Below are 13,985 nucleotides of genomic sequence, written 5' to 3'. Positions count from 1 at the left end.
GTCACCCCGGGGGGCGTGAACATTATTTGGGATGACCCGGGGAGGGGCTGCGATATTTGGGATGACCCGGGGGGGGGGTCCCAATATTTGGGGGGCCCCGGGGGGGCCCCGATATTTAGGATGAGCCGGGGGGCGGCCTCCCACACCGCCCCCAGCGCTGGGCCCCCCCCGGGGGTTGGGCTCGGGCTCCCCTCCCCCCCCTTTGGCTCGAGCCGCGGGGCCGGGGGGGGCCGGGGGGGCCCTAATGGCTTCCAGGCCTCGGCAGCCGGTGAAAAACCGCCGCGAACCGGAGCCAAAATCCCCCGAATTCGCCCCAAAACCTCCCCAGGGCCTCCCCCGCCGTGGGGACCCGCCCCCCCCTCGCCCCTCCCCGCGGCCCCAGGTGTCCGGGGGGGGGGGTGTGGGAGGGGCTGGAAGGCGGCTGGGTTTTGGGGCAGTTTTGCCCGATTTTGGGACCTCCACGGTTCCCGTGCTGCTGCCTTTGTCCTTCCTGCAGCTCTGCCCCGGGGGGGGGGGGCGTTTGTGCCCCCCCTCCCGGGTCCTTCCGTGTGTGTCCTGGGGCTGGCAGGTGGCATATCACAACATATCGTGGCGTGTCGCGACGTATCGCCATGCGTCGCTACATATCATGGCATGTCCCGATGTATCGCGGTGTGTCAGGACGTGTCGCTGCATGTCATGACATATCGCAGTGTGTCCCGGCATATTGCAGCATGCCCCGACATATCACGGCATGTCACGACATATCGTGGTGTGTCTCGATATATCATAACATGTCTCGACCTCGCGGTGTGTTCTGACATTGTGGCATGTCACGACACCTATCGCCGTGTCACCATGTGCTCCGGCTGCAGCCGGGTGTCCCCATGCCCCTCCTTGGGGGGGGGCACCCCATTTTGGGCCACTTTCCCTCTTCCCCGTGCTCAGCCTGCCCCCGGCACTGTTGGGGCTTTGTTCAGAGCCCCCCCCCACCATGGGACCCCGTGACGTCACCCCCTGTGATGTCACCCCCCTGACGTCACCCCCCCCTTGATGTCCCCCCACTCCCCGGTGCCCCCCCCGGCAGTGAAGGGGTGCCGGCGGCGGTGCCAGCGCTGGCAGCGGGCGGTGACAGATGGCGGCGGCCGAGGGACAGATGGGGGGGCACCGGCACAGCACCGGCACGGCACTGTCACAACACCGTCACGACACGGCACTGCCATGGGCACTGCCACTGTCACGACATGGCACTGTCACGATGCTGCCGCTGTCACGACATTGTCACCGTCATGGCCCCGCCACGGTCACGGCCCTGCCGCTGTCACCGTCACCGCGCTGCCGCTGTCACCACCACGCCCGTGTCCCGGCCCCGCCTCTATCGCGACATGTCGCTGCCCACCCCCCCGTGCCCGTGGGGTCCCGGTCCCCCGAGGCTCCCCATCCGAGGGGGCGTGGCCAAGCGCCCGGGGGGCGTGTCCCCAACCCAGGGGGCGGGTCCATCCCGGGGGAGGGCGTGGCCGTACCGCGGGGTGGGCTCGGTGGGGGGCGGGGCCTGGCGGTGGGCGGGGCCGGTGGGCGGGGCCTCGGCGGCGCTTCCCGCCGGCAAAAGTGCGGCGGGCGCCCAACTTCGGCCAAACTTTCCCCGCGCCGCCGCCGCCGCCCGGTCCCGGTCCCGGTCCCGGTTCCCCGGTCCCGGTGTCCCGGTCCCGGTCGCGGCCCCCCCCCGGCCATGCCCCGCCGCGGCTGACACCGCCGCCATGTACTCCCCGTACTGCCTCACCCAGGTACGGGCCGGGAGCGGGGGGCCGGTACCGGGGGTGGGACGGTGCCGGGAGTACCGGGGGGAGCCGTCCGGTACCGGGGGGGGGGCTCTGGAGCCGCCCTCCGGAGGGTTTGGGGTTTGCTTCGCGTCTGCACCTCCCTGAAAATGCCGGGGGGGGGCACGGAGCCCCCCCCTCTGCCCCCCCCCCACCCCCCCATCTCCCCGGTGCCCGGTACCGGGGAGGCGGCGCTCCCGGTGGAAGCGCCCGGTAGCGGTGGGGGACCCCCGGGGGGGCTGTGCCAGGTCCCGGTACCGGGGAAAAAAGCGGCGGGGAGTCCCGGGGGGAAGGGGGGGGGGGCGTCTGGGAACGGTCCCGGTGCCCGCTGGGGGCTGCACCCGGTCCCGGAGGGTCGGGGGGCCCCGGGACCCCGCGCTGCGGCTCCCCCCGGGGTGGGGTGAGCGGGGGGGCTGCTGCCCGCTGCCGCCGTCCCTGCCGCATCCCCGGTCGCCCTCCCCCGGTCCCGGTCGCGCCCCCCCCCCCCCCCCGCCCCGGTCCCGCTTGGAGCGGGACGAGCGGCCGCTCCCGGGGCATCCCCGCGCCAAGGAGCGGTCCCGGCCCCGGCGCTGCCCGGTGGCCGCGAACGGGGACCCCGCGGGCTCCCGGTGCCGCCGCGGTCCCCCCGGTTCCTGCACCTGGAGGGGGGGACCGGGACCGGGGGTCCCTGTGCGGGGCGGGGGTGTCACGGAGCGGGGCCGCCGCTTCTCGCCCCGGGGGGGGGCGAAGGGAATGGGGGGGGATTGGCTTCGGAGGGGGGGGGGGGCTTCTAAGGGGAGGGGCAGGGCAAAGGGGGGGGAGGACGACGTCGGGGATCGGTGCCGTTGCCCCCCCCCCCCCGAAGGTTTCAGTCCTGGAGCTGCGTCCCTATAGCGGGGGGCTCCCCCCGGGCCCCCCCTTATTCTGGGGGCTGCATCGGAGGCGGCGGAGGCTCAGGCAGCCCCCCCCCCCCGCGCGCAGCCGGGGCTTGGCTGGGTTTCGCCCCCCCCCCCCTCCCTTTGCCCTTTTCTCCCGCTTTTCGGGGCGGTTTTGGCGGCCGGTTGCGTCTGGGCGGGCGGCCAGCGGCGCTTCTCGCAGCTTCGGCGCCCGCCCCGCACACGCGTGTGCACGCGCCAGCAGCCCAGCCTTGCACATGCGTGTGTGCCTCTGCCCGCGCACGCCAGCGACATGCGTGTGCTGGCACGAGTGCGTGTGTGTGCGTGTGTGTGCGCGGGCACGCTGCCTGGCAGGCGCTCACCTGGCGCGTGCCCACGGCTGCACACGCGCGTGCACGTGCACAACGGCCTCGCGGGAGCGGCTGTGCCGCGCGCGTGCCCGCTGCTGCAGCACGCTGCCACGCGTGTGCCTGCCGGCCTCGTGTGCCTCCTGCACGCGTGTGCTTGCACGCCTGCCTGCTCACGGACACGTGCACACCTGCGCCCCGCTCTCCCACCCTGCCTCCCTTTTTTTTTGAGCCCAATTCGGGGCGGTTTTGGGCCGCTGCCACCATTCCCTATAGCTCCGGCATCGGGCGCGCGCCAGGAGCTGGCCGTGGCTGCTGCGGCACGGATAACGGCACGGGGAGCGGCACGCATAGCGGCACCTATAGCGGCACCTATAGTGGCAGCTGCCGCGACCGGGCCCCGTGGCCGTGCAGGCAGCGCGGTGCTTATAGGGGCTGGCGGCACCGATCCCCGTCCCCTATAGCGGCCGCGCCGTGCGTGAGCCCTGGCGGGGCCGCGCATCACCGCCCCTATAGCGGGGTGATAACGCCCGGCACGCTCCTTCCTATAGGAAACCCCCCTGCGGGGTGTGCGATGCCCACGGGCGGCGGTGGCACGAGGCGCTGGCGGTGCCGGCAGCTCCGCGGCGGCTCCGGGTGGACGGGGGGGGGCGCGGGGGGGCCCCGCTGTGAGCTTCTCCCTGCCCCGGCACTCGGCGCGGGGTGGCACGGTGCCACCGCGCGTGGCCGTCCCTATCGGGCGTTCTGGCCGCGGTACAGCCCGGCGCAGGGCACGCGCATGGACCGGAGCCGGCGGCAGCGAGTGCCGTGGCCATTTTCTCTCGAAAACGCAGGAGGAAATTCAGAGCGGGGCCCCCCCAGACCCGACAACAGCCCCCATGGAGGGGCGCGACGTGGGGACCCCAACGCGTGGGGTGGGGGCCGCAGCCCCTACAGCAGCGTGCCGGGGGGGGGCTGTGGGGTGCAGCACCTACAGCACGGCGCCTGCCGCCCTGTGGGGCTGTGCGGTGCGTGGCCCTGTGGGGCGTGGGTGGAACTCTCAGGACGCGTGGCACGGCCGTGGGGATAACGCACGGGGTGGGGAGGGGAATCACCACGGGCTCTGGAGGGGAATAACGCACGGCCCGGCTGCGGGAGCGGTGCCCGGAGCGCACGCAGGGCACACGCCGGGTGCGGGCGGCGGCGCCGTGGCACCGGCTGCGCCCTAACGCCTGCGTGTGCCGGGGGCACGCGCGTGGAACCCGCCCGCGCTTCGCTCTGCGTGCGTGCACGCGCGTGTGTGGTGCCTGCAGGGATGTGCCCCCCCCCCACCCCCCCCCCCACCCCACCCCTCCCCAAATCCGTGGGGCGTGCGGCACACGCGCGTGGCAGGCGAGGTGCAGCCACGCAACTGCCCCCAGCCCCGCGTGCGGCTGCGGTGCGGCTGATGCAATCGATGCGGGATGGGGATGGCCCCCCCCTAAAATCTTCCCCCCCCCGCCACGTGCGAGGCCGTGCGAGGTGCCCGGGGCGGGGTGGGGCGGCGACACGCGTGGGCGCCGCGCGGTGCCGGGGAGGGGGGGGGGACACACGGGGCCAGGCCGTGCGTGTGCCGCGTGTCCGTGCCGCGTGTGCCGAGCCGTGCGCGCCCCCACCCCACGTCCCGGCCCCTTGGCCTCCCCCGGCCCCCCCGCACCCCCCCCAACAAGCAGCGGGGCCCATGGTGGCATCAATAATGGAGGAGCCCTGGGCTGGGCTGGGGGGGTCGGGGAGGGCCCTGAATTATTGATGGGCCACAAAAAGCTTTCTTGGCCGCCGCAGCACTGCGGGGCCCCCCCGGCCCGGGGCTGGCAGGAGGCCACGGGGATAACGGGCGGGGAGGGGGGCTCGGGGATGGGGAGGGGGGGGGCAGCTGCCGGGGTCCTGCGGTGCCAAACCTCCCCGGCCCCGTGCTGCAGCCCCGGCCTCGCCCCGCGCCCCCCAGCCCCGCGCTGCCGTCACCGGGCCCTCCACGTGGCCGCGGGCAGTCGATGTCCCCGTGGCCCCTCCCGGACGCCCCCCACCCGCCACCTGCGTCCCCCCCCCCCGCCATGTGTGTCCCCCCCCCCCCTCCCCAGCCCGACGCCTTCCCTCGAGGCCGCCGGCAGCTCCCGGCCTCGGAGCGGGGTCCCCTCGTGTCCCCCCCCCGGCCCCCAGGCAGGGAGCGCCGGGGAAGGGTCTTGGCAGCCCCGGAGGAAGGGGCCGCGGGCGGGGGGGGATTTTTGGCGGCAAGTCTGGCTTTTTTGGGTTATTTTCTCTCGCGGCGAAGCCGAGGGGCCGAGGGGGGAGGCTGCTGGCAGCAGCGCGGGAGGGCGGGCGCTGCTGGGGCTCCAGAGAAGGGGGGGGGGGTGTTGAGAGGAGAAAAGGGGGGGTGAAGAAGGCTGCATATTTTTTTTTTTTTTTGCTTTATTTGATGATCCCCCCCCCCTTTTTTTTTTTTTCTACCCCCCCCCCCTTTTTTTTTTTTTTTTTTTTCGGCGGTGTCTCCTCCCCCTCCGCCGCAGCCGGGCGCTGGCGCTTTGCCGGGTGCTTACAGCTGCGGACGCGGCAACGTGGCTTCGCCCAAGACTGCAGCTCAATGCGGGGCCGCGCAGCCAATTGCAGCCCGGCAGCGCGGGGCCGGACCCCGACCCACCGGGGGGACCCCAACCCACCGGGGGACCCCCCCACACCGGGGGACCCCGACCCTCCGGGGCGCCCCGCTACCGTCACCGCCGGGCGCGAGGGCGCGGGCGTGCGGGCGGACCCGGCCGGGAGCCTCCAGATCCTTCCGTGGCCACCTGGCACGGCCCCGGGATGCAGGGGGATGGCGAGGGGCGAGGGGGGGTCCTGACGCCCCCCCCCCCACACACACACACACGATGGGGGTTCCCATGGCAGAGGGTCTCCCCCCCAGGATCCCTCGGTGCCCCCCCGATGGCCGCCGTGGGGTGGCCGGGAGGGGAGCGAGGATCCCCGAGCAGCCGGGGGTCTTTGTCCTCGGGGGGGGTGAGGGTTTTTTTTTTTGGGGGGGTGAGGGTCTCGCACCTCCCTCAGCACCCCCAGGGCTGCCCCGAGGTGGGGAGGGGGCTTCGGGGACCCCCCGGGTGCCCCCTCCTTGACGCTCCTCCCCTGGCACGGCTGCGCTGCTGCGGCTTGGTTTGGGCTTTTGGAAGGGAAAAAAATACGGAAAAAAATAAAATGAATAAAAGTGGGGGGGGGGGGGGGGGAGAAGGGGCTGGGGAGCGCCCCCCAAGCCCGTGCTGCTGCTTTGGGGTGAAATTCGAGGGTTTTGGTGCTGAGGAGGGCGAGGGCGCAGCCCCTGGGAGCCTCCCCCTGGCCTCGCTCCCGAAACTCCCCAATTTTTTTCTTTTTTTCCTCTTTCTTTTTCTTTTTCTTTCCTTTTTTTTTTTTTTTTTTTTTTATCCTTCGCACAGAGGGAATTAATTACGGGGGGGGGGCGGGGGTGGAGAGGGGGGCATTGGCTCCGAGCTCCGCGTCGGGGATTTGGGGGCAGAAACGGAGGTTTTGGGCCGTTCCGCGCCGCCGCGCGCAGGGGCCGCTCCGGGGCTGGGGAAAGCAGCCAAAATCCGGGGCTTTTCCCCCAAAAAAAGGGCGTGCCGAGGGGAGCGGGGCCCCTGGGGCGGGGGGGGGGTCGCGCGAGGACGCGGGGCCAAGCCCCCCCCCACCCCCCCAAATTCCCTGCCCGGGGGTCGCGGCCGGCACCGCCTCCTCCCCCCCCCACTCCCACGCGTGTTTTGGGATCCGAGCCCCCCCCAAATCCCCCCCCAACCCCCCCCACCCCGACCCCCCCGGCACGTGCAGCCCACGCGTGGCCCCCCCTCGGAACCCACGGGGTGTTTGGGCGGGGGGGAGGCGCACGGGGATCACGCGTGGAGCCCCCCCAGCCCCCCCCCCGCTCCCCCCGTGTCCCGTCCCCGAACTCCCCGGTCCTCCCCCCCCCCCCTCCGTTCCCCCCCCCCCCCCCGGCCGGTCCCGGCCGGTCCCGCCCCCCCCGTCCCGGCCAATGGGGTGGGCGCTCCCCCCGCGCGCTGCGCTGCCATTGGCCGCCGCCGCTCCGGTCCCGGTGCCAAAAGGGGCCGCGGCGGCTCCGCGCGCTCCGCGCCCGGCGGCGGCGGCGGGGCTGGGGCTGGAGCTGGGGCGCTCCGGCTGCGAGACGGCTCCGGTCCCCCCGGTCCCCCCCTCCCTTCCCCCCGCTGCCCGGGACCCCCTCCGGTAACCCGGACCCCCCTCCGGTAGCCGGCATCCCCCGCCGATAACCGGGACCCCCTCCCGTAACCGGGACCCCCGCGGTAACCGCGACACCCCCACCCCCCCCCCGGTGCCCGACCCCTCCCTGCCCGGTGCTGTCGGGAACCGGGACCCCACCGCTCGCCGCTCCGGTACCCGCTCCGGTGCCCGCCCCTCGCCCCCCCGTTAACTTCTCGCCGGTAGTGCCCCCCTGCCCCTTCCCGTCCCGTTATTGCCCCCCCCCCCCCCCCGCCCCGTTTTGCCCCGCCGGGGCCCGACTGGCAGCTGCCCACGGCAGGGATGAGCCGCCGCAATGGTACGGATGGGGACGGGGACCGGCGGCACCGGGGACGGGGACTGGGCACCGGCAGCACCAGGGACTGGCGGCGTCAGGGACGGGGACCGCGCACCGGTGGCACCGGGACGGGGACAGGGACGTGAGCGGCGGGTGGTGACCGGGCTACGGGGAAGGCACCGGGGCTGGGAAGCGACGGGGACAGGGCTGCGGAGCACCGGGAACCGGGGCTGGGGACGGCTGGCACTGGCGACGAGGATGGACGGCACCGGGGCTGGGGACCGGGGCCAGGAGCGGGGCTGGCGGCAAGGACCGGTCGTGGCGATGGGGATGGGGACCGGGACCGGCTGCTCGTGGCCGTCCCCGGGGGATGAGGCTGCACCGGTGGCACCGAGCTGGGCACCGGGGCTGCAGCGGCACGGGGCTGGGCGGGCACCGGGGCTGGGCAGGGACCGGGGCTGGGCACCGGGGCTGAGCGGGCAGCGGTGCTGAGCCGTCCCGGTGCCCGTGCCGGGGCCGCGCCGCTCCCGGGGCCGTTCCCGAGCCCCGAAGGCGGCCGTAGCGGGCGGCGGGCACCGGGCAGCACCGGGAGCGGGGCCGGGAGCGCCGGCCGCGGGCCCGCTGACGCCGTTGCTGCCCCGCAGGATGAGTTCCACCCGTTCATCGAGGCGCTGCTGCCCCACGTCCGGGCCTTCTCCTACACCTGGTTCAACCTGCAGGCCCGCAAGCGCAAGTACTTCAAGAAGCACGAGAAGCGGATGTCGAAGGAGGAGGAGCGCGCCGTCAAGGACGAGCTGCTGGGCGAGAAGCCCGAGGTCAAGCAGAAGTGGGCCTCGCGCCTCCTGGCCAAGCTGCGCAAGGACATCCGGCCCGAGTGCCGCGAGGACTTCGTGCTCTCCGTCACCGGCAAGAAGGCGCCGTGCTGCGTCCTCTCCAACCCCGACCAGAAGGGCAAGATCCGCCGCATCGACTGCCTGCGCCAGGCGGACAAGGTGTGGCGGCTCGACCTGGTGATGGTCATCCTCTTCAAGGGCGTCCCGCTGGAGAGCACCGACGGCGAGCGGCTGGCCAAGGCGCCGCAGTGCGCCAGCCCCGGGCTCTGCGTGCAGCCGCACCACATCGGCGTCACCATCAAGGAGCTCGACCTCTACCTGGCTTTCTTTGTGCAGGCGCCCGGTGAGTGCGGGGCGCCGGCGAAGCGCCGGGACCGTGTCCGTGTCTGTGTGCGTGCGCCGCGGGGAGCCGGCCCCGAAGCCACCCTGCGCCTCTCTGCCCCCCCCCCCCCCCCAGCAGCCTCCTAAAATTTGGGGTCCCCTTAACCCCCCCCTCAGGCCGGTGGTGATGCCGGCAGCGAGCGCGCGGCCACGGCACCGAGCGCACGGCGCCGGCTGGAGCGGTGCCGCGGCTCCGGGGCAGTGCCGCAGCTGGGGCCGGCGACAGCCCCCGGCGGGGGGGGGGGGGTGAAGCGAGGAGGAGGAGGAGGTGTGCGTGGGGGGGGTCCCGTCCCCGCAGCCCCCTCCCCGTGCCCGCGCAGGGCAGCCCCGAGCGGGGGGTGCGGCCCCCGCGCGCCTCGCACAAAGCGGCGCCGAGTGCCAAAGCGCGCGCCGCGTGCCGAGCCGGGTGCCGCGCGCCGTGCCAGAGCCTGCACCGGGGGCCGTGCGCGGGGCTGGGCCCTGCTCCGGGCACCGGGGGCCTCGCCGGGGGCCGGGGGCCGTGCAGCGGGGGCCGTGCCGTGCCCCGGGGGCCGTGCCCCGTGCGCCGAGCACCGCGCTCGGTGCCGTGCCCCGTCCCGTGCCGCCCTCCTGCAGCGGGGCCGTGCCCGCGCCGGGCACCCAGCGGGCGCCTTTGTCTCCGCCAGGGTGCGGGTGGGTGACACGGGGACACACACACACATTTGGGGGGGGGGCACACAAAATGCAGGGCCCCCACACACACACACAGGTGTGCGCGCGCGCTCCCTGCCTGGGCGAAGGGGTCCTGCTGCCAGAGAGGGGGGATTTTGGGGCTGGAGCGAGCAATTTTGGTGGATCTGGGGGGCTCCTCGATGTCCCCAGGGGGCTTTCGGGGTGGGGGGGCAGCGTCAGCACCACTTTGTGGGGGGCCACGCGTGCCATGGGCCAGGCGAATCCCCCCCACTGCACCCAGGCCTGCGTGCCAAACCGGGGCACGTCCCCGGGGGGGGGGCACGGGGGGGCCCTGCAGCTTCCCCCCCCCATATCCCAACCCCTCCGTGCCCCCCCCAGGCCGGCCGGGGAGGGCTCCGCCAGCCCCAGCCCGGCTCCCGCCCAGCGCCGCCAAAATGGCCCCGGTTGGCACCGTGCCCCCATGCGCCGCACGAGGCCCCGTGCGCAGCCCTGCCCCCCCCCCGACCCCCCCCCCAGAGCGTCTGTGTGGCCCCCCCACACCCTTTCCAACCCCCCCACCGCCCCCTTTTTTGCCGGGGGCCCTTTTGGCTCCCGCGGGCCCGGGGGGGGCGCGGTGCCAACCCCCTCCGTGCGTAAGATGGCGGCGCCTGTTGGCACCCGAACCGCGCTGCGGCACCGCCGCCGGGACCCCCCCCGTGTGCCCAGGACCCCCCCCCCGCCACCAAGGAGGGGACCCCCTGCATTTACACGATCCCCCCACCCCCCCCAAAAAAAAAAAAACGGAGCCAAAGTTCCCCCTCATACACCGCCCCCCCTCCCATTGCTGGCCTGCCCACCGCCAGGGCTGCCAGGTCCCAGCAGCCCCCCCCAAAAAAAATCTGGTCTATGGGGGGGGGGGGGGCAGGTGCTTGGGTCCTTCCCTGCCAAATTTGTTTCACGGGAGGGGTCCCCACAAAAATTGTTCCATGGGGGGGTCCAGGTGCTGGGACCCCCCCCCCAAGGTGCTCCGACCTCACTCTGAGTGGGTCCCGACTCTTTTTGGGGGGGTCCTTGTGGGGTTCCCGGTGCCCCCCCCCCAGCTCCATGGTCTGTAGGCACCTGGGGGAGCCCTGGGGGGGGCACGGTCACTGCTGCACTGCCCCCCCCCAGCACAGCTGGGTCCGAGGGACGCAGGTGTGGGTGGGGGGGGGGCGGGGATCCGTGGGGAGGGGGGGGGGGTGGCTGCAGCTGCCCCCCCCAGCACCTGGACCCTCTGCTGGGGAGCTCCGGGGGGGGCTGTGGACACCGAGGGGGGGCACAGAGATGGGTGTGAGCAGCTCCCCCCAGGGGTCACGACCTGGCTGACCTCTGGCCCCGCATTGGGGTGAGGGGGGGGATTTGAGGGGGGATTTGGGGGGGGGACCTGGGGGGGGTGGGAGTCTGGGAGGGGGGGGATCCATCCTCCTGCCCCCGATACGGTGGGTATTTTTTTTGGGGGGGGGGGGGGGGGACACGACCTCATGGTGAGGGCAAGGTGCTGGGGGGGGGGGGGCGGTGAGGGGATGGGGGGTGTATCGGGGGGGGGGCCAGGACCCCCCCCCCCAGCCCGGCACAGACAATGGCCGCTTTGTTGGCGCTGCCCGCTGGCGGGGGCCAGCGCATTCCTGGCCCCCAGCCCGGCCCCATGGCGGCCCCCGGCCCCCCCCCTCCTTGGCCCCCCCCCTCGGCCCCCCCCCGGGCATGGCCCAGCCCCCCCTGGCCCCCCCCTCAGCTTCCTGAGCCCCCCCCCCCCATGGCTGCTGGGTTCCCCCATCACTGGGCCCCCCCTGGGGGGGGGGAGGGGGCACCTATGGGGGGTGTCTGAGGGCGGGGGGGGGCCTCGGGGGGGGGCGGGGGGGGCGAAGTCGCAGCGGGCGTTCACCTCGAGTGACCCTGTGGGAACGGGGGGGGGGCACTGATAAGGGATGGGGGGGGGAATGGAATTAAGGGGGGGGTGCAGGGGGCTGGGGGGGGGCGCAGGGGGCTGGGGAGGGGGGTGATGGGGGGGGCAGGGGTCTCGGGGGGGGGCGGGGGCTGACCCCTTCCCCCCCCCCCCCAGACTCGGGACAATCGGACAGCTCCAACCCCCAGGGGGGACGCGGACATCAAACCACTGCCCAACGGTGAGTGCCCCCCCCGCGCCCCCCCCACCCCCCCCTCCCGTCCCCATGGACCCCCCCCAGCGGTGTGTCCCCCCCCCACACTTTCCGCCCCCCCCCCCCTCCAGGGCACCTGACCTTCCAGGACTGCTTCGTGACCTCGGGCGTCTGGAACGTGACGGAGCTGGTGCGGGTGTCCCAGAGTGAGTGGGGGGGGGTGCGGGGGGGGGCACAGCGGGGGGGGGGCTGCGGGGCTGGGGGGGGCACAGAAACATCCTGGGGGGGGGCACGGAAGCATCCGGGGGGGGGGGGGGCATGGGATTGGAGGGGGGGGCGTTGGGAATGGAGCGATGGGGGGGGGGTGGAACAAGGGGGGGGGCACCAGGGAGGTCCCACGTGTGACCTGTGCCCCCCCCCACGCGTGTGCCCCCCCCCCCATGCCCCCTCCCAGCCCCCCGTGGCAACGGCGTCGGGCCCCAACTTCTCGCTGGCCGACCTGGAGAGCCCGGGGGGGTACTACAACATCAGCCCCGTCGCCCTCGGCCGCCGGCCCCTGGGCCCCCCCACCGCCAGGTACCCCCTCTTGCCCCCCCCCCCGCCCCCCCCCAGCACCCCCAACACCCCCCCCCCAGCCCCTGGGACCCCCCACGACCAACCCCAGCCCTCCTGTGGACTCCCCATAACCCCCCCCCCCATCCCTCAAAGTGCGCCCCCCCCCATATATCTGGATCTCCCCCCAATCCCCCACATCCCCCCCCCCCGCTTCACCCCTGACCCTCCCCAAAAAAAGCCCCCCCCCCCGCATCCCCGTGTCCCTTTTGCCCCCCACACATCCCCCGTCATGTCCCCAGGGGCAGGGTGGGACCCCCCATAACCCCCCCATAACCCCCCCCAGCCCCTCAAACCGCCCCCCCCATATATCTGCCCCCCACACTTGACCCCTGACCCCCCCCTGAAAAAAAAAAGCCCCCCCCTTGCACCCCCGTGTCCTTTTTGCCCCCCATCGCGTCCCTGGGTGGCAAGCTGGGTGACCCCGCCGTGTGTGGGGGGGGGGGGGATTTTTTTGGGGGGGGACACGGGGGGGTGACAGCGGTGTCCCCGCAGCGGCCCCAAGCGCCCCAAAGCCCTGGACGAGGGGGACCTGGAGGGGCCCGGGGACGACGTCTTCTACCCCGGGCCCGGGCGGTCGCCAGCCCCCGGCAGCAGCCAGGGCCGTGGGGGGGGGACGTGGACACCGGTGGGTGGCGCTCGGGGGGGGGGTGGGGAGGATAAATTGGGGAGGGGGCAGATAAAATGGGGGGGATGGGGGAGGGGAACGGGGGGCTTGGGGGGGCTGGGGAGGGGGTTTGGGGGAGGGAGTCTGCGGGGGGGGGCAGGTGGGGGGGGGAGATGGGATGGGGGGGGCCTGGGGGGAGGAATGGGGGGGGCTGCAGGAGGAGGTTTGGGGGGGCTGTGCGGGGGGGGCATGGTTTGGGGGGGAATCTGGGGGGGGGCAGATGGCGTGGGGGGGGTCTGGGAGGAGGGATGGGGGCACCTGGGGGGGGCGATGGGGGACTGGGGGGGGAACAGGGGGCTTGGCGGGGGGGCTGTGGGAGGAGGAGGAGAAAGTGTGGGGGGGGCTGGACTGGGGGGGCACGGAGGGGTACAGGGGAGTAGTTTTGGGGGGGGGGGCACGGAGGGGTGCAGGGGTGCTCTGGGGGATTTCTGCTGGGGGATCCCCCCCGGGGGGGGGGGGGGGGTGTTCCCCGCGGTCCAGGTGCCCCCCCCTCACCCTCCCCATTTCCCCACGCCCCCCCCGTGCCCCCCCCAGGCCCGGCGGCGCTGAAGAAGTCGGGGAAGTTGGATTTCTGCAGCGCGCTCTCGGGGCACGGCGCCAGCCCCCGCATGGCCTTCGGCCACCACCCGCTGCCCGTCCTGGCCGGCGTCCGCCCCGGTGAGCCCCCCCCCGGGACCCCCCCCCGGGACCCCTCCTTGGGACCCCCCCCTTCCCTCCGGGATCCCCCACTTTGATGCCCCCCCCCCCCCCCAGGACCTCTCTTTGGGACCCCTCCCCCAGACTCTTCCTCTCTTCTTTGGTGCCCTCCCCCCCCCCGGAATCCCCTCCCTTCCCCTTGGGCCCCCCCTTCTCCTTCCAGACCCCTGGGCTGGGGGGGTTGGGGGGTGAAGGGGAGGGGGTGAAAGGGGGGGGTTATGGGGTTAAAAGGGGGGGGTAAATGGGAGGGGGTTAAAGGGGGGGGGGTAAAGGGGAGGGAGGGGATAAAGGGAGAATAAAAGGAGGGGGCTAAAGGGGGGGGTGGGGGGGTAAAGGGGAGGGGGTTAAAGGAGAGCTGAGGGAGGGGTACAGGGGAGTTGAGGGGGGGGCTAAAGGGGAGGGGGCTAAAAGGGGGGGTGAAAGGGGACTTAAAGGGGGGGGGGGGAAGGGATGGGGGTTGAAGGGAGCTC

At 73.7% G+C, this 13,985-nt stretch overlaps 1 protein-coding gene across 1 annotated transcript; it reads left to right on the top strand.

The window, feature by feature from the left end:
• Positions 1 to 1,516: 1,516 nt before the first annotated feature.
• Positions 1,517 to 13,568, top strand: NFIX (nuclear factor I X). The gene is given in 9 exon segments (XM_068668517.1): positions 1,517 to 1,763; positions 8,206 to 8,737; positions 11,504 to 11,535; positions 11,537 to 11,567; positions 11,672 to 11,746; positions 11,996 to 12,116; positions 12,648 to 12,748; positions 12,751 to 12,780; positions 13,354 to 13,568. Coding segments are annotated over 9 exon segments (1,149 nt in total). The 5' UTR covers positions 1,517 to 1,736; the 3' UTR covers positions 13,554 to 13,568.
• Positions 13,569 to 13,985: the final 417 nt, after the last annotated feature.

The sequence above is a fragment of the Anas acuta genome, unplaced genomic scaffold (assembly GCF_963932015.1).
Source record: "Anas acuta unplaced genomic scaffold, bAnaAcu1.1 SCAFFOLD_317, whole genome shotgun sequence".
In the NCBI taxonomy this organism is placed as follows: Eukaryota; Metazoa; Chordata; class Aves; order Anseriformes; family Anatidae; genus Anas; species Anas acuta.
The sequence above is the reverse complement of the archived record's forward strand: the minus strand, read 5'-3'. Positions and strand labels throughout refer to the sequence as shown.